Source organism: Nannospalax galili, unplaced genomic scaffold, assembly GCF_000622305.1.
Source record: "Nannospalax galili isolate Female #2095 unplaced genomic scaffold, S.galili_v1.0 scaffold236, whole genome shotgun sequence".
NCBI lineage: Eukaryota > Metazoa > Chordata > Mammalia > Rodentia > Spalacidae > Nannospalax > Nannospalax galili.
In genome coordinates, this window is record NW_008338710.1 from 2447266 (window position 1) to 2467109 (window position 19844).

Sequence of the window (19844 nt, forward strand, 5' to 3'; positions counted from 1 at the left end):
CAATTTTAGCCATATAATCGTATTAGAAGACTAAGTTTCCTCTTGACCCAGAGAAAATATCTTTGTATTTTTCAATATTAAGAGCTGTCCTCCAGTCAATGTGTTATTTATATTGTAATTAATAATTGCATTTATTGTTGATATCCATGATGGCTATAACAAATAGGAAAGCAAAGGAAACAGGGGAACATTTTGCTATCATATTTAAATACTCAAATATCCACTTAAATTCATTTTATTTTGGTATCCTTGAATTTTTTAAAGTCTCATGCCTCAAAGAGGCAAGATTTATAAATGCAAATAAATGTATAAACAAACATGCAGCCCTCTTAAGTAACTTTCCAGATAGAAACAGTCCATCAGTGTAGAAAAAATTACCCAATCAGCACCTATAGTGTGGCCCAATGGGAGAGAGGAATTTCATCTTTGGCCATTTGGGGTTCCTCGAGAGGAAGACGTTTAGTCTACTCTGAGATGGATAATGATGTTGATAAAGGCAATATGCAACCTCTTGCTCTTTCCATGGATTTCATCATCTTGTTTCCATGACTCATAACAGCTCCTTGAAGCACTCTTGTTCCCTTGAGTTTGAAGGTCACATGAAGGCTCTGGAGTTGGTTGTCATCAAGCCAGAAGCATTCCTACTGCTCTCCTATGGAGCATCCTCAGTTGGCCTGAAATGTTTACCTGCCTAATCATTCTCAAAAGGAAGTGCTCAGTATTCTTCAAAGCAGTCAGTCCAGGTTCCCTGGAGATAGTCTGAATATTGTTTTAAAAATACAAACAAATATTATTCACACAAATAGCTTCTTAAATGTTGCCTAATTAGAATTGGTGAAAAACTATTTTAAATCATTTATTTCAAAAACTGTATCTTATAAGAATACTAAGAACCTTTCTTGTGTTATACTCCAGTGTTATATAACAGTGTCCTCACTGTCTCTCTATGAGGACAGTGTGGGAATGGTGATAAATTTGCTAGCATAGTAAATCTAGGGACTCCCTTGCTTCTGCTGTTACAGTACCTTTGACATCAGTTCAATAGAAACATAAGAGTCTATGCAGGTCTCTTTCAGTTATGACATCCCATGGTTCTAGTACAGACTGAAATTAGGATTATTCTTTCACTCCACAGGTTTACTGAACATCTTGTCCTCTAAGAACAGAATGACATCTCTCTAATAAAAGCTCTTCTGGTTCCCATGTTACTTTATATTCTCCTTTGGAATTACAGGTTCCCAACGCTAGTTTCTCCACTCACTGCCTTGTTATTTTTGCCAATGAGTAGAGTTCTTGCTACATTTTATGTGTTTGAGATGGATGACCAAAGTGGTGCTTTTTATCTGTCCCAGAATGAGAACCAGTATGAGAGGTATCAGGCATAGGGCTCAGAATATTTACTTGATACACACGTGACTGCATTAATCCTGTCTAAGAGTTTCTCACCAACAGCAGACCCTGACAATATTTAGTCCTGCCTCTTTCCTGAATATAATGGGATCTGCGGGATTGGACCCTTCTGTTGTCTCTCCAGATCTGCTCTCCAGTTCCTTCTACCTGCTTGGTGTCCTGCACAGTGGTCTACACAAACCACCACAGCTGGGCTCAGTGTGTCTGGCCCTGGTTGGCCTTGGCCAATGGAAAATACTATCACGTGTGGGAAAAGGAGGACGGCAGAGCCGGGGCATGTCTTTTTCTCTCTTCAGGGCTATCACAGGCCCTTTCCTCCTTCTCTCCTCTGGAGCATCCTCAGAGGGCCCCAAAACATTTACCAACCTACACATTCCCAAAATGAGGTTCTAAGTGTTCTCCAAAGCATTCAATCCCAAGTTGCCCAAGAATAGTCTGAATATTTTAGAAACTACAAACAAATATTATTTACATAGCTTCTTAAGTATGACCAGAGGTCAAATCTCATCAGATAGTTCTTTCCACACAAACATTGCAAGGGCAGGTATGTGTGTGTGCGTGCATGCGTGCGTGCGTGCGTGTGTGTGTGTGTGTGTGTGTGTGTATGTGTGTGTTACTTGTCCCTTCAGTCTTAAGGAAGCAAAGTGTCCCATGTCTGCTAGATCCAGGGTGCTGGACTCTCCCTTCTAGCATTTCTACACCCTTGCTTAAAAGGCCCTTTTTTATTTTATTTTATTTTTATTTTTAAATAGGCCCTTTTAAATCACTCCTTTATTTAGTCAATTTGAATAAAACACAAGCTTTCTGCTACAATCTGGACTGATAACCACTGGAGTATTATGAAGAGTCTTAGCCATTCACCATGAAGCACAATAAGAGGGCACACAGAGATGCTACCTTCCCTCCTCCTTCCTGTTAGAATTTGTACATGGCCATAGAGTGCCTCTGACATGGTGGCTACTTAATACGTATTTGCTGAATTAATGAAAAGCATGTCTCAGATACTTCTGACCGTAGTTTTAGATTCAAATACATTAAATCAAGATATATCCATATAGATCAGCAAATGTCAAATTTTAAGTTTTTCTTTCAATATTTTGGGTGGAGGAGGGGTTCTGCTTTACAAATCCCATTGGCTCTTTTCTCATGTTCTGACTGAATTATGACTTGACTCCATGACAACTGATGCCAAGGGATGAGCTGACATTTCAGGGGCAGTTGAACAGACTAAGAGATTGTCTATAGACTGAGAGATTAGTTTCTGATCCTTCCAATATTGGAGAAAATTGTGACTTTAACCCATGTCATCTAACGTATGTGGGCTGGCTTTGCAAGTTCATCACTTTCTACATCTCCTACACTCAGACAGAAGTGCATTCAGGGGTCAGCTATAGTTCCTTCAACCTATTCATGTTTATAATGAGCAAGCCAGATAATCAATGAAGCTGATCATCACTCACTGTGCATATTGCTCTTGCTGAAGCACTGCAGAAGTCACTTCTACTTCAGGTATTGTGGGGAGCATTTCCTTGGCCCTAACCAAGGGCAGCCCTTGAGTGGACTCTACAATGTAAGAAGGAGATCTGTGTCAGGCAACAGCAGGTAAAAAGAACTTCTGATGTGGATGTGTTATGAGAACCCTGCCCTATATCTAAAAAGGATTTGGGCAGTTTCCATCACTTACTCAGTTCTCTACCAACAGCTCTGATACCTTTAACTCACTTCACTCAGCTGTGTGTCCCTTTATTCCTTCCTTTACCTCCTTACCCTCTTACCTGGACATAAGACCTGAAGCTTAAAGACACGTAATGTAGGAAAAAGAATCTAAAGGACAATGTCAAGTAGCAAGAAAAGAATCTGAGTTTGGAAACTAAATGCAGACTTTTTTTCTTATCACATTTTATTGAAATATGTTCCTAAGGAGACTTTCCTAATGATGTCAATGTCTGGGTCAATTTTACCAAGAAAAGGAGTTACAAATTAGATGAATCTGTCTTCCTGTTCTGTGACTATGTGATTTTATGAAATGCTTTATTCTTCTGATCAGCTAAATTCAAGGTAGGAAATGAAACAATGTGGCATTTCTTTCATTTTCCTAAGAACTGAACTCCTGTTTTTCTGGGTTTTATACTGTCTTGAGTTCTATATAATGCATGCTGCTTTTATTTCATTGATACCTTCACTTCTGATGCAAAGCCCTAAACATGGGTGTAACTGAGGTGTCAACAATGTAAAGAGAAATTGCAGGGGCTGGAGAGATGGCTCAGCAATTAAGAGCACTTGCTGTTCTTGTAGAAGACTGGAGTTTGGTTCTCAGCACTACATGGAGGCTCACAACTACCTGTAACTCCACTTGAGAGGACCCTGTGCCTTCTTCTAGCCTCCATGGGTACCCACCCACATATGTGTATACACACAGACACACCCACATACGCATAAATAAAAATGAAATAAATCTATTTTTTAAAATGAGAAAAGTTGGGTGTGACATGAAAGCAGATGAAGGATTGTTTGGGGGAAGGAAGGGCCAGTAGGAGTGGGGGAGGAAAGAATGGAGGGAAATACGAGCAAGGTTCAGTGGTGTACAGGTATGAAAAAGTCACAATGAAATCCATTGTTTAGTGAAACTGAAAAAATTAAACTAAGAGATTCTTAACAAGGAAGTCTGGCTCTTTCCCAGCTTCCTAGACAATCACTTCTCACCATACTCCATAGTTCCTTCTTTCTCCCCTCTGTCCCAGACAAGCAAGGTTACTGATTTTTGTGTACCAGTGTGTGTATGAGAGAGGATATGCATACATACATGTTTTAAATATATGTATATTCTATTTTGTCTTTTTTAGCACCACTTGTGAAATGTTCTATACAAACAAATAATAATAGATCTTAGAGATAGTTCCACATACACTTTCCCTGCTATTTTTACAAATCCCCACAATTACACAGCATTGTTCCTGTGTCCAACTTTGTACTTTTCCCGTAAGTAATCCATTTTAGTTAAAGATTTTTATTTTTATTTTAAATATCTTATTACTTTTGTTTTATGTGTATGAGTGCAAGGCCTGCATATAGGTGGATGCACTCATGTTGTACAATGCCCATGGAGGTCAGAACAGGGTGTTGGATCCCCTGGAACTGGAGTTACAGATGACTGTTAGCCACCATATGGGTGCTGGAAATCAAACCCGAGTCCTCTGCAGAAGCAGCCAGTGCTCTTAACCAGTGAGTCATCTCTCCAGCCAGGTAAAGATTTTTTAAATTAAGCTAGTAATGACTTATTTGAGGCAGGAGAACCTTTCTAAGTCTGTTTTCATTATGCTGAGAACCCTTGTATATATAAGAGAATACTAAAATGGTCATTGAGGTTAGAATTTCTTCCCATAGGACATTTAGTTTTCTAAAAGACAAAATGACAAAACTTTCTTGACAAAGATGGTGTAACGAGCTTGTCTTTTCACAGAACCCTTGCACTTGAGCCCTTAAGAATCCTCAACTTTTAAAGTGTCATTGTTAGTGAATACTAACCACATCTGTGGTACTACCTCTATCAACCCAGTCTCACACTGAGAGCCTAGGAACCATGATCAGGTTATATTACTAGGCAAAGATAAAGGGGTTTCACAGATGTAGTGAGCATCCCAAATTGGTTAATTTTGAGCTAATGAAAAGGGAGATTATCTTGAGTAGGTCTGGTTTAGTAAATAAAACCCTCCAAAGACAGACTGGGTCCTTCTCGAGATCAGAGAGACTCTTACTGTCTTAAGGACACCATAAGCCATGTTATGAACTTCCTTATTGCTGGGACTGGTGGGTGGTGGTGTCTGGTAGGCAGCCAGTGAGAAGCCAACACCTCCAGTACATTGTAACAAGAAAGTAAATTCTGCTGGGCGTATGCTTGAAAGCAGTCTCTAGATGAGAACACATCATGGCCAGCACTTCTCGATCTCAGCTTTGGGAGCCCCTGAGCAAGCCATGATCAGCTAACCAGTGCTTAGACTTCCAACCCGTAGGAACAGAGATAATACCTATGTGCTGTTTTCAGCCACTTAGCTTACGGTAATTAGTTACACAGTAGAAACTAATACAGTGAGGACAGATTCTTGGCCTGAACATTACCAGAGGTAATGATTTAAAATGCGGGTTCTCAGGCTCAGTAAATCTCAGGCTAGATTTATTGAATTTGAATCTCCCTTCCCAGAAGCCTGGGAGCCTGCATTTTATAGATTTCCAAATTGACTTGGAGCATGAAAGCTCTCCAAGTTAATTTGCTGTGCAAATAATTGCTCAATTTTTGACAAAGCGTCTTGGGCCTCCTGCAATTTGAGATTTGGAGACTATTCTTTTAAAGGTTATAATATCGAACAAGCATATTCATAAAATGAAATAATTACCAAAGAGAATTAACAGAGTTCTTAGGATTGGAAAGCCAAGGTGCACATCATCTGCCTTTCCATTTAGTTTGCTGACATTTTATAGCACAATCTAACCACAATGTACTATGGAAAGCTATTACCTTTCCAAATGATAGCTAGCCTGGATGGAGCATTCTCTAGCATTACCTTTGGTTTCCCCTAATATCCAAAGTCATGTAACTCACATGCTAAGAGCAAAACTTCTGAAAATTTATTTTTTTTAAAAAAAAACATAAAAAATTGGATATGTGTCACTGTAATGCCTTCTTCAAAATAGCTAAGATAAGTGGATTTTCTTCCTTGTGCTACACTGGAAAATAGTTTCTTTCAAATACTACTAACTCACTAATGGTAGTTAAGGCAACGCAAGCTGTCAGAAACATTTGAAAACTTCACAGATGTCTTCTCATGAATTTGTCAATTCTCTTACCTAAACAGGAACCTCAGAAAAGCTTAAAACATGAAGAAAAAACAAAACCCTCAGTGTGGATCCCAACCTGGTTGAATCTTGAAAACAGAAAGGATTTCCAGTAGTAGAAGCTTTGATTAAATATAAAACTCTGGGATTTAGGTTCCTTAATACAGACAGCCTTTATCATTGCCTAGGACGATGTCCAGGCTGCCCTGAGATGTTTCTTTTTTTCAGAAGGATTTTCTATCACTTTTCAAAGGTTCTTTATATCTGTGACATCTGGAATCTAACCTCAATTCATCCTTGCAAAGTAATTTTGGATTCCCACTGTGTAACTTGCAAGGTGTTTTTGTTGCTTTGTTCCTTATGGGTTTCATGTCAAAGACCAGGTCAGTCTCCCACCAGGAGAACTTATCAAAGCTTCCCTCTCTTGTCTGGGAAAGCTATTTGCCCCATCAAAATGTTTGTGCTTTTATCTCCAAAACAACTTGTATAAAAACAATTTACTTTTTTGTGGCAGTACACATATGTGTGTGCATGTGTACATGTGCATGTTGAAGCCAGAGGGAAACCTCATGTATTATTCATCCTCAGGCCCTGCTGACCTTGATTTTTGTTTGCTTGTTTGCTGAGACAGGACCTCTCACCGGCCTGGGACTTGCCAAGTAAGCTAGGTTAGTCAACCAGTGAGCGCCAGGGATTGGCCTGTCTCCACCTTCCCAGTGTTGAGATTATAAGTGCATGGCATCACACTCTGCTTTTCTATGTGGGTCCTGGAGATCAAAATCGGGTCCTCATGCTTGCATGGCAAGCACAATACCGAGAGCTAACTTCCCAGAGTCACTTGGTTATTAAATTGCAAAGCCCAAAATGACTAAAATGAAAACAAAAAGGAATAAGGAGAATTATGTGCTCATGTAGTCTACGATCCCCCTGTACTCCCTCAAATTTCCCAGTAACAGAGCTATCTAATTTTATTACAGCTATTCATTTGTCTGATTCTGAGCACAAAGAATTGCATACGATACATTGGTTTATTCTCCCAGAACCCATCTTAGAGCACAGCACATACAGACTCAATATGTGTTGAATGACTAAAAGAATGTTCTTTACCCCTCTGTAGCTCCTTTTTCTTTATAGGAGAGCATAGGTTTAAGAAGAACAAAGAGGCAACCTTGAAGAGTCACCCAGATATTGGGAGTAAGGAAAGCAATATTGTCCTCTGAGAGTATCTATAAAATAAAGCCAGCACCAGCACCTCAACATTCAAAGTCATCTTCAAAAAAATGATTCCCAGCTAGGCATGGTGGCACACACCTGTAATCCCAGCGGAAGCAGAAGCAGGAGGAACATGAGTTTGAGTTCAGCCTGAATTACATAGTGAGTTCCAAAGCAGCTTGAGCTACAGAGAGAGAGAGAGAGAGAGAGAGAGAGAGAGAGAGAACCAAACCCAGCTAAATATTAAAAGTGCCATGTTTAATGAGCCAGTCAAGTTACCTTGAAGTAGAGAGGAAGGTCTCAAGCTATCTGGCCAAGAAATGCATTTTAAATATTTTATTTATTTTTATTTTATGTGTATTCATGTATTGCTCACATGTAGGTAAGTGCATCTGTGTCGTGCAATGCCCACATTGGTCAGAAGAGGCTGTCAGATCCCCTGGGACTGGAGTTACAGACAGTTGTTAGCTGCCATGTGGGTGCTGGGACTCGAACCGAGGTCTTCTGCAAGAACAACCAGTGTTCTTAATCGCTGAGCCATCTCTCCAGCCCCAGGAATGCATTTTAAAACCTACCAAACAGTGAAAACTTGTGCAATCACTATGGAAATCAGTGCAGCAGTTCCTCAAGAAACTAGTACTAGATCTAGTTGCATACTTGGTACTGTGAATCTGAACCCATGACTGGGGACTCATAGGGCCCAGGGGTGAACCTACTACTATTATTCTGCTAAATGATTACAGTATCGAACAGCCTTCCAAATTTGTATCTCTCTACCCAGCAATTAGTGCAGCTCTCGGACCTCATCAGAGAAGTTTCTTTGTGCATTGGAGACTGGTTAAGGCAGAAACTCACAACTGGTCAGAGCACAGAGAGAATAAGTTAAGTTTCTGTGGAGTGTTCAGTCCCACATGGGACATCCATAGCACACTCCCTGCCCCCAGGCTCATGGAACATTGCAGAAGAGGGGGTGGAAAGATTTTAAGAGCCAGAGGTCAGGGATAACTGGAACAAGATAGTATCTTCTGGTCATGACAGGACTGTTGCACTCATGAACTCACAGCAGCTGCAGTTCCCTGCAAAGACCTGCAAAGATCAAGGCAATCAACATCCCAGCATGGAAGGGAGAGAAGCTCATAAGCCCCACACTTAGCTGAGGAGCTGATGGCTTCTAGGGAAGAGAGACTCAGATTTCTTTAAGGGTGTGGTCCCTGGTGGGTCTACCATGCTCCAGTGGATAGACCCTCACCACAAGTATATGGGCAGCACAAATTGGAGACAGTGGGTTCTATAAAAAACAAAAAAGGAGACAAAATTGAGAGGGGTGGGAGGTGAGGTTGGATCTAGGAGGAGTTAGAAGAAATAGGGATGAATATGATTGGAATACATTGTATGAAATTCTCAAAGAATTAATAAAAAATAGTACATATTCAAAATTTAAAAACCAAGCACCTCTTGAATGTGATCAGTTCTGCTTGAGAGAGAGAGAGAGTATACATTTGCAGGTGCAGTGTTTTGGTCTGGGATTCTCTCAGTTATATCACTGTGCATGAATTAATACAGTCAGTCTTAGGTTTGATGAACCTATTGGTGTGAGCTGGATTGTACAATGGAGTCCTCTTCATTTTTTTTCCTATCCTTCCTCCTAATGCACAGCATTGCAGGAGGCTGGGCCCTCTGGCAGAAGAAAGGTTCTGGATCAAGCAAGTCCCAACCTGAGGCACCTAGGTGGCCTAATGGACTAGAGCAGCCAGCAGCCAGTCTACCTGGGCCCTGGCTTTGCCCACACATCCCACTCAGAGAGCCAGCAGTGGATGCTGACACCTGTCTACCTAAATCATTTCCCTCTGGCCTTGGCGAAGCTTGTGTGGCTGCCGTGAGGCTAAAAGAAGGAACATGAGGATAAGGATAAAGGGAAGTGACAAAGCTGTGCTTTGAGAGTACATTGAAAAAGAGAAAATATGACCAAGTAGGAGACAGATGTTGTTACCAACATCTTGTTTAAGCTCACTGCAGAATTCAGCTAAGACTCCAGTTGGACCTGCACACACTCAGCAGCAGGTGACTCTGGGTAACTAACCTTGGTGTTGTTCCTCAGTTCTTCCCTCCTCTCATCTATACCTTGGGAGTTCAGCTATCATGACTTTGCAAGGGCAGTGGTAATAAACATTTCAACTATTACCCACAACTAGTTGGGAAGAGAAAGGGGCTCAACAGGAGTGAGAAGAGGGTAAGAGGGGGTCATGGAGGGTGAAGATGGTCAAAATATATTATATGCATATATGAAAACATCATAAAGAAACCCATTATCATGTACAACTAATATATGCTAATAAAAAACTATTACCTTCAAAGTACTTGGTTCCCTCAGAGAGGGAATTCTGGTTAATCTTCAGCAATTACTATATCAAGACAGCTATAGCAGAGTGTGTTTGAGTGATGTCCTCCTCTGGCCTCTGCAGGCATGTGCATGGGCATATACACACACGCACAGAAACACAGATACACACAGACACTGACACATACACACACACACACACACACACACAAAGAATGAGAGAGATAGACAGGCAGACAAACACACACATGCACAGAAACACAGACACGTACACACATATGCACAGAAAGAAAGAGACAGAGAAGCAGAAGATAGATATGCATACACAGAGAAACACAGACACACAAAAACACATACACAGTCATGCACACACACACACGCAAGCCATGCACACATGCAGGCACATAGCTGCAGACCATTTCAGACAGTTTGGTGACTCTTTATCTGGCTTTAAAAACCCTTCCATCTTAATGATCATATTGCCACTGGAATGCAGAACTCTAGAGTCACCATACATTGTTCTGACCTTGTCATATGAAAACACTGGTACTGTTGTGCAAGCTAGCAACCTTTTAGGATTAATAGAACCAATTGTGGCTACTTAAAATAGATTACTATTGTTCAGAGTGCCAACGCCAAACTTTTTCAACACTCTGTCTGCTAGTAACAGTGACCCTAAAACTACTTCTCTGCTCCTTATCTGGTCAGTGTGAAAATCAAAGGAAGATGGGAAATAAAGGGTTACCAAATTGTCTAGATTTTTGTAATCACAGAGAGCAAAACAACCTCATTGAACAGACAGCTGTCATTAACAGAGTCAATGGCTGAATCCCGAGGAATTTCATACAGCAGATACCTTTAAAATGCCAAGAGACAAGAGACAGAACTTGTGGTTTACTTTACTATTCCCAATGCTCTGGGTAGGCATCATCAAAAGTTACAATTTGGAGAAGATCTTTGCAAGATAGTAACAGCCAACCTTTCAGCAATGTCAATGGAGGGGTGTATTTATTTGGCATTTATTTATTGGGCATCTGCTACATTCCATATACTGTGGGTGGGGATAGTGATGACATCAGATAGTTTCCCTGACCTTAAGAAGCTAACTGGCTCCCGGGGGAGACGTCAACCAAATACTAACACAAAAATATAAAATAGCAATAGTTAGGACAATTGCTAGAAAACTATTGTCATGGTGGTTTAAGATGTATGATAAGGAGAGTCATCCAGTACAGAAAGTCCCAAGACACTTCCCTGAGGAAGTGTTAGTTCAGCCCAGATCACAAGATAAATGCTGAAGTTAACTAGATAGTCAAGGTGGGGGGAGGGGAAGCATGTGAGGAGAGGCATGAAAGGAGACAGGATGGTCCAGGCAGAAACCGTTCATGCAAAGATGGAGATGTTTACTGCATATGCTTCGCCACCAGTTCTTTCAGAACTAATATAAATGAATGTCACATAAAGGCATTCAATGAAGGTATAGAATACCTCATTCTAGTCCACCTATGGATCCTTCACATGTGTGAATTTCTTCCTGCAATGAGCTGTTCTTTGCATTTTGATCTGTAATGAAGCAGATAGCTATAACCTTCCCTGTTTTATGAGTCCAAGCTGCATTTTAAGAGTCATCAATATTATAGTTAAGCAAGTAAAAATTAAAATTTCATGTTATCTTCCTTAATTGCAAAACATCTGGCACCAGTAATCTATCTTCTCTCCTGCAGGAAATTGAAACCTGTGTGCTCTTTATTATACTGCCTATAAACACGTTGCAAATTATAACTCTACATTGCCATTAATTTTATTTGGGGGAATATAAATTGAGCCATCTACTTACTTTCGACACTTACTAATCCTCTTTCACAATACATTTCATTTTCTCCGCTTTGTGCCCCCCTAGAACACACCCACGTTAACTGTAGGAAAAAAAGTTTTAATCAGTGCTCCAATGTCTCTTGCAGCTGACTCACATTTTCACACAAGCTGCTTTAACTTTATAGAAAGAACATGTCTCATCTCTGCTTCCAGTGTTAAAAAGAAAAGGAAAGAAGAGTTTCTATATGAACCAGCTGCTCTCCAGGTCACCACTCTCAGTTGAGTGTTGTGCTATAAAAGTGCTGTTCTGACAGATATGATTGAATCCAACTATGCCAAGAACTGGCTATAAACCAGTAACTCCAACAAATTACTTATTATAAAATGCCATTGTCTTTGCTTCATGTCCCTTTAGTGACTTTGACCAATAAACCAGTTGATTCAACTCTCAGATTCTGTTTTCTCATTCGAAGAAAAGTAAAGTGCTTATGAAATTAAATGAAATGTTTGTGAAAGTTCAGTGCATATGGAAAGCACTTAATACAACACAGACTTTCCTTCTCTAAGGTAGCCCAGATGCTACCTAAATGCACTGAGAGCTCTGTGAAGACAGAACTGTGCCTCTAGTAACCATGTTTACTACAAAGGCTGGCAGACAGTGTTCACTAAAGCTTTGTTGGGGAATTGAATTTAAAAGTGAAGAACATGGGACTGGAGAGATGGTTCAGCAGTTAAGAGCACAGGCTGCTCTTGCAAAGGACCCGAGTTCAGTTCCCAGCACCCACGTGGTGACTAACAACCATCCATAACTCCAATTCCAGGGGATCTGGGGATCTGATGCCCTTTTCTGATCTCTGCAGGCATTGCATGATACGGGTGCACTTATATACATGCAGGCAATACACTCGTACACATAAAATAAAAATAATAAATAAAATATTTTTTAAGTGAAGAACTTCAAGTTCCAAAGATTTCACTGTTTGGGGGACACTATGGGATGACCCCTAACCCCCCCTCAGCAGACGGAGTAAGCAGAGGTACTAGTACTAGAAACCTGGGGTAAATGTTCTGAACTGGCCGCCCACCGAGGGGTGGACATCTCACAGGTCATCTCAAGAACACAGAAGGCAGGCCCTGGAGAGGTGGTTCAGTACTTAAGAACACTTGCTGCTATTGCAGAGGACTCAGGTTTGGTTCCCAGCACCCAGTACCCCATCAGGCAGCCCATTTAGGCGCCCTCCGATGACTCTTGGTCTCTGCATTCCATCTCACTCTTTCCATCCATAAAGTTCATTTCTTGCTCACCCCCTCTTTTCTATGCTCATTCTCCCTAGGGCTATGGTGTTTCACAGGCTCTTATCATGAACTATGCTACAGTGAAGGGGAGAAAGATGAGTAAGAAAAGGTCATCATCCACGTGAAGATAAAAATGAGTAAGATGCTACAGGACTGGCAACACGCTCACGGCAATTGTCCAACAAGAAGGAAAATATCAGAGACAGAAAAGGTTGAGATTTGCATTCTTCTACAGAGGTGTGCCTATTTCATCAGTGACTCTAGTATGTGCCAGGCACTGTGCAGTGTCAAGGTCCTGGTAATCTCTCCTTATTTCTCTCATATAGGATGAACACTGGAGGTGGGGATGGATGAGCCTATCCATACCTCAGTGTGTACGTGCAAAACACTATTCACTTTGTGGTCCATGAAGCACCAGAAAGTCTTTCCTTAATGAATGGCTAGAGTTACAACAGGCTCTGTTAAACATGGCACACAGTCACTGCTTCTTTGAATGACTTTTTTCTTATGTGATTGCACTTCCTGAGATTCATCCTGGTGCATTTTCCTTTCATGGCTGCCTCCAATCCATCACTACAAAGAGCAGCCTTAAAAGCAGCGCTCAGGGGAGACATTATTTCCTTTCCATTTCTCTCTCAGAAAGAGCAACTTCAAATGGAAAAGGGAGAAAAACGCATTTATATTAAAGAAATATAAATAAGAAAGAATCTGCTTCTTTCCCTTAAGATACTAAGCCTCAAAAGGATTCTTGGTTTTAAAAAGACCATCACCCTTGGTCTGCACTGAATGTTAATATTTACCTGGTAGTAAAGCCAAAGGATTCTTAAGGAGAGCTATTAAATGGAAAACAGGGCTGAAACAGGTTTAATGAAAGTCACAGGCTCATAAATATAACTTCTAAGGTTCGTCTTGTGGCTAGCCAGGACTTAGAATTTGTGATTCCCCTGATTATATGGGTTGACAGGGGAACGAATGACTTCCTCTCAGACAAGACTGCCATGTTAAAATTATGACTGGGAAACAGAAATGGCTAGGCTTCCTTGGGCAGCCACAAGGTTCAGCAGAGCTGGGTTAATCACTGATGTACAGGCAGGTATACTAGATCACAGTGGCAAATGAGGGAATCGCCAGCTCCTCCTTTCAAAAAATAATTATTCACTTAAAACAAGTCCGTGGTTATTTATCTTATTAAACAAAATTCTCGTTGACCACACAAAATTTCCATTAACTTATCTCATATGCAACTGGACTTTTTTTCAGGGTGGGCGGGCTAATGCTTATTATCAGCCATGTCTTAATAATTTGCTAACATTGAGTAGAAAGTCTCAAAAAAATTTTAGTTGAACTCTTTAGGTGTACCTAGTTTAATTTTTTCCCAGACTAGGAGTCTGAGTGACTGCTAATTTCAGTAACTAACAAAAGCCTTAGGCTGTGGTCCCCAGTGAACCGCTGGGCAGATCTCTAGGTATCTGCAGCTACTTCTGCAGAGGAGGGCAGGGAGCTGCCTGGTTTCCTCTTGTTTTTGAAGAGTATTTACATACCAGACCTGAAGCTTCCTTTTCTGTCTTCTCACCAAGTACAAAAGAGCCTGTTTGCTTGCTGTTGACAAAGAATGCTAGCAATATCACTTGTGAGTCTGTGGTTTTTAAAGACTCAAAAATACTCTTTCTTACAGGGCATGATGGCACATACCTGTAATCTCGCCACTAGGGAGGCTAAGGCAGGCAGGAGAACTAGGAGTTTAAGACTAGCCTAGGCCAGAGAGAGAGAGACAGAGACAGAGACAGAGACAGAGACAGAGATGAGACAGAGAGACAGAGACCCAGAACTGTGCACAAACTGGAGGAGATTAAAACAAAAACCAAATGCAAAAGAAACCATGTAACACAGGCCTGTTATCTCAGGTTCTCAGGAGGCTGAAACAGGATGATCCCAAATTTGAGGCCTTCCTGGGTAATAGAGGAAAATCAAAGCCACCCCAGGCACCTTGGTGGAAGCCTGTCTTAAAAGTGAAAAGTAAAAAAAGTCAGGGGATATAGCTCAGTTACTTAAAGTGCTTGCTTAGCATGCATCGGGCCCTAGGTTTAGTCCCCAGTACACAGACACACAGACACACAGACACACACAGACACACACACACACACAAGAATCTCTGGTAAAGAAAAAGGACCTTTTCCCTTGCCCACACCATAGCCTCCCTTTATTTTTAATGCGATTTGACAGCATGGATTCAAAAGAAAGCCTCACAGTTAGAGATGGAACCACAGCATCTGTGCCTACAGCCCTCCTAGCTGCTCTAATTAGGATCTCCTTATCCCATCTCGACTTCTCAGGAGAGGACGGGGGGCTTTTTAATTGGGGCTATTAGAAGTTCTCTTTACACAGTGACACCCTCTGCAAAGCGAAGACTCCAGAAGCAGCTCTGCCCACTCTACAATTACTTCTCACAATTCTGAGGAATAATGGTATCTTGTCTCATTTAAAAATAAACCCAAGCCTTACTCCCTATCAAGTTCTCGCCCCTGCCTACCCACATGAGTTTCTTCTTGCCAATTAAGCAAACTTGCCATTATTTAAGGAGTTAGTTTTGATCATAACTGTCCCCTGATAATGAGACATATTAAGCTGGATTTCACTTGCCCACAGTTCCTTTGTTCCAAACATGAGGCTACTTTAAATGAGCTCAGAGCTCAGATCTCAGAGCTCAAGTTCACTCTGGAGTGAGATGGCACAGCTTTGGAGTTTCCTGCACCATGCTGTTTGCATACCACAGAACTCACCTGAAATAACCTGCATGTTCAGTGCTCTAAGCTTCTCAGAATCACTTCCTTTTAAGAGAACGGATGCAGATTCATATTTATGACCTATTCCGAGAAAAGAAATGAAAGATTTAGATGATAAACAAGCATATTTTGCCAATTGTGGTGGCACACACCTCTAACCCTAGCACTTGTGAGGCTGAGGCAAGAGGATTGTGAGTTTAAGGCTAGCCTGGGCTACATAGTGAGGCTCCCCCAGCCCCCTCCCCACCAAGATCACATTCTTGATATGTATTCTCTGTGTTGATTCAAAGGATTATCAAGGAGAAAGATTCATTCACAGCATGGTCATGGAGTAATAAGACATCAAGAGCTTTTAATTTTAAAAATTTTAAATTTATGTGTTTTACCCGCCTGTATATAAGTGCATTTGGCATACAGTGCCCAAAGAGGTCATAAGAAGATGTTGGATCCCCTGGAAGTGGAGTTATTAATGTTGTTAGCCACCATGGGGTGCTGGGAACCAAACCAAGGTCCTCTGAAGGGGCAGCCAGTATTCTTTTTTTCTTTTAATTATTTTATTTGTTATTTTTATTTTATGAGAGTATTGCCTGCGTATGTGTAAATGTACCCACGTCATGCAATGCCTCAGAGATCAGACAAGGGTCCTAGATTCCCCTGGAACTGGAGTTACAGATGGCTGTTAGCTACCATGTGGGTCCTAGAGATGGAACCCAGGTCCTCTGCAAGGGCATCCAGAGCTCTTAACTGCTGAGCCATCTTTCCAGCCCCTACATCAAGAGCTTTTATTATTCATATGTTCCATTTACAAACAGGCACTTTCTAAAAGCAATGACTTCTCCACTACCATAAATACTATTATGTCATATTCTCTCATGAAAAGCACCAGCCCTTACATGCAAAATATATTCTTACCTACATGGGTATGATATACAGAATGGTTAGAATAGTTAAGGTATATTACATATTAATTATATTTAATGTCATTATCAATATGACATTTTTCATTGTTTTATATTCCTTGACCTGCAGGAAAAATCCTTAAAAGTCACCAAATTTGTCATGAGGGTAGATGTCCGTAAGGATTTAATGTAGCTTCCCACTACCAGTGTCTTTCTAGACATTTTCCCATCTGATATTTTTCTTTCCTAATATGTATTCATATAGAAAAATGGACCAAGAAACCTAGAACCATGAATTATATTTTTATTTAAAATAACAAAAATTTCAAAGCTAGGAAGACCAACTTCTGACATTTTATTAACTGTGTAACTTTGGATAAAACAGTTAACTTCTCTGAGTTTCAGAAGGGACTTTTTTCATGCATAAAATAAAAATAATAGCACATACTGTTAACATATTCTTCTGGTTTCCTTTCCATTGCCATGACAAGCACCATGACCAAAAGCAATGAAGGCCAGGAAAAAATTGAGTTGGTTTACCAGTCTGTCACTGAGAGAAATCAAGGCAGGCCTATCTGCTGTTCTGCACAACACTACCTCTGACCAAAGAATTCACTTCATAACCCAGAAGCACAGTAGGAACTAGGGAATACACTGCTTGATGGCTGGCTTGCAGACAGGCTTACAGTCAGCTAGCTTTCTTACACAGTTCAGCACCACCTGCCTAGGGATGGTGCCACCCACAGTGGGCTTGGCCCTCCTCCATCAGTTAAGAATCAAGACAATCCCCCACAGACATGCCCACCATCCAGTCAGATCTGGGCCATGCCCAAATTGAGAAGATGCCTTTCTAAGTTGATTTTATGTTGTGTCAAATTAATAGCTAAGGCCAACCAGGACACATACTTTGATAATCTAGTGAAAAACCTCTGAAAATGGTTATTTTACAAAGATACATTATTGGAGATGTCGTTAACCATGTCACTAAAGGCCTTTATTACTAAGGTATCAGAGATAAGCCTTAATGTGAAACTATTCTCAAAAATATCTGCAACAAATGCTTAGTCAAAGGTACTAATGGCACCCTTGTTCATCTAGAGGTACATGTTGCTTACTCTGCTGCTGGAAAGACCAACAACTTTACCTGGCAAAGAACTTAAGAGCCTAGGAAATGAACAATCAGTGCAATACCACTATTCCTTTAAAATATTTATTTTTATTTTATGTGTATGAGTGTTTTGCCTGCATGTATGTAAGTGCATGTGTGTTGTGCAATTCCCACAGAGGCCAGAAGAGGGTGTTACATCCCATGGAACTGAAGTTACAGATGGTTATTAGCCACCATATGGGTGTTGGGAATTAAATTCAGGTCCTCTGCAAGAACAGCAAATGCTCTTAACTGCTGAGCCATCTCTCCAGCCCTACTATTCTTTATTGAGAACTAGCTGCCACTAGACTCTGTGGTCAATGTCTTAGATGATCTCTTTATTTCACTCTTTACCTCAACTCTGTGTGGTAGTGACAAGTCCCTTTGGAAGTACAGAAGAGGACAGCCACAAGGATAACCAAGGATAGGTTATAACCAAGGATAACCAAAGATAACCAAGGATAACCAAGTTGGTTATGGTACCTTGCTCAAAGTCACACAGTAGGTAGTAGTATGTGGATTTGTGCTTAAGTCCATACATCTTCAGAGCCTATTTTCTTTTTCAAAAATTTTTTATTCAATTTTTGTGTATTCCATACATGAGGGAGCTTCATTGATGAGAATTGAAAGATGCATTAGTGTTCTCTTCATCCCTTGTTCTATGTTCCGTGAGTCTTAGGTGTAGAGGTTGTATCCTAGATGTGCCACTTTTTATACCCCCTTCCTCCTTCCCCTTTGGCTCTCTCCAATAGCCCCCCACACACACACACACTGGAGTTCATACATTCTGTCATTTGTGTTAAGGCCTGTTATGTGAAGTTAGTGCCCCCAGATGTCCCTCAGTGCAAGTTCATCTATCAGGGTTTCATCAGCCTATCTAGAATCTCTCCCTCCAAGAAGATCAGCTCTTCCTCACCTAGCAGTAATCAGCTGCCAATAACTCTTCGACTAAGATTGGGGCTTACTGTTCATTTCCACAGCTCTGTGCTGGGTTTTTGTCTGCCTACATTTGCATGGGTCTTGTGCATGCTGACACCATTACTGTAGGTTTGCATCAGAAGGGTCCCAGACACCTGCAGGACTATTTCCGTATGGTCATGCACCTCCTCCCTGGCTCTTACAATCTTTCCTCCCCCTCTTCTGCAATGGTCCCTGAGCCCTGGGTAGGTGGACTTCAATATAGGAGACCTGTCCAAGGACCTACACTCTGCAGACTCTTATTCTCTGCTCTTTGGCCATATGTGGCCTTTTGTGTTTCTGGCCCTCTGTTGCATGAGGGAGCTTCATTGATGAGAACTGAAAGATGCATTAGTGTTCTCTTCATCCCTTGTTCTATGTTCCATGAGTCTTAGGTGTAGAGGTTGCATCCTAGATGTGCCACTTAGAATTGGGCAATTCACAGAGAATCTCTGGGTGTGACCAGTAGTTCAACTTCAGAGCCTATTTTCATGGTGATGCGTTTTATACTGTCTTTAAGAACTCAACTACTTACGTAGGAACTGTCCATCAAGCCTGATATGCAGCCAAAATATGCCTGGGTACACAGCAGTAGCACCATGCCAGGAACTTACAATCCCTTCTGATAGGTGAATGGCTGCACCATAGCAACTGTCCCCCAATAAGTGGTTGATTGAACTAAAAAGAACTCTGAGTCTGTAGATAAGGAATTCTTTAGCAGAAAATGGATTGTCCTTGCTGTGTAGCTGTTTCCTCAGACTGAAACACTCCCTCAACTTATAAGACTCACCAGGACCCTCTCTAAGGTTACATAAGGAGCAAACAATTGCTTGGCGCGGGGGAGTCATTTGGAGTGTGGTTTTCCCTGCAGGTTGCACAGGGAGCCCCAGTGATGTAGGTTTCGTAAGGTCATCACTCATGCTGAGGCTGGACTTTCAGTGATGAAGCTGCCGAGTCACTCATGCTCCTGGAAGTAGTCCCCCACTCACACTCTTGGAAGTAGCCCCACCCATGCTTCTGGAAGTAGCCCCACACCCATGCTTCAGGAAGTAGTCCCCCACCCATGCTCCTGGAAGGAGCCCCCCCCATGCTCCTGGAAGTAGTCCCCACCCATGCTTCCAGAAGTAGCCCCCCACCCATGCTCTGTAGGTAGTCCC

General features: G+C 41.3%; 1 protein-coding gene across 1 annotated transcript in view; it reads right to left on the bottom strand.

The window, feature by feature from the left end:
* Positions 1–259: 259 nt before the first annotated feature.
* The window catches only part of Tmem156 (transmembrane protein 156), a 90203-nt gene continuing 70618 nt past the window's right edge, over positions 260–19844 (bottom strand). The window contains exons 6-8 of the mRNA XM_029563564.1: positions 15682–15765; positions 2871–2973; positions 260–759 (exon numbers count right to left, since the gene is read on the bottom strand). Of these exons, the coding sequence (XP_029419424.1) occupies positions 735–759; positions 2871–2973; positions 15682–15765 (212 nt within the window). The 3' untranslated portion in view covers positions 260–734. The remainder of the gene's footprint in view (positions 760–2870; positions 2974–15681; positions 15766–19844) is intronic.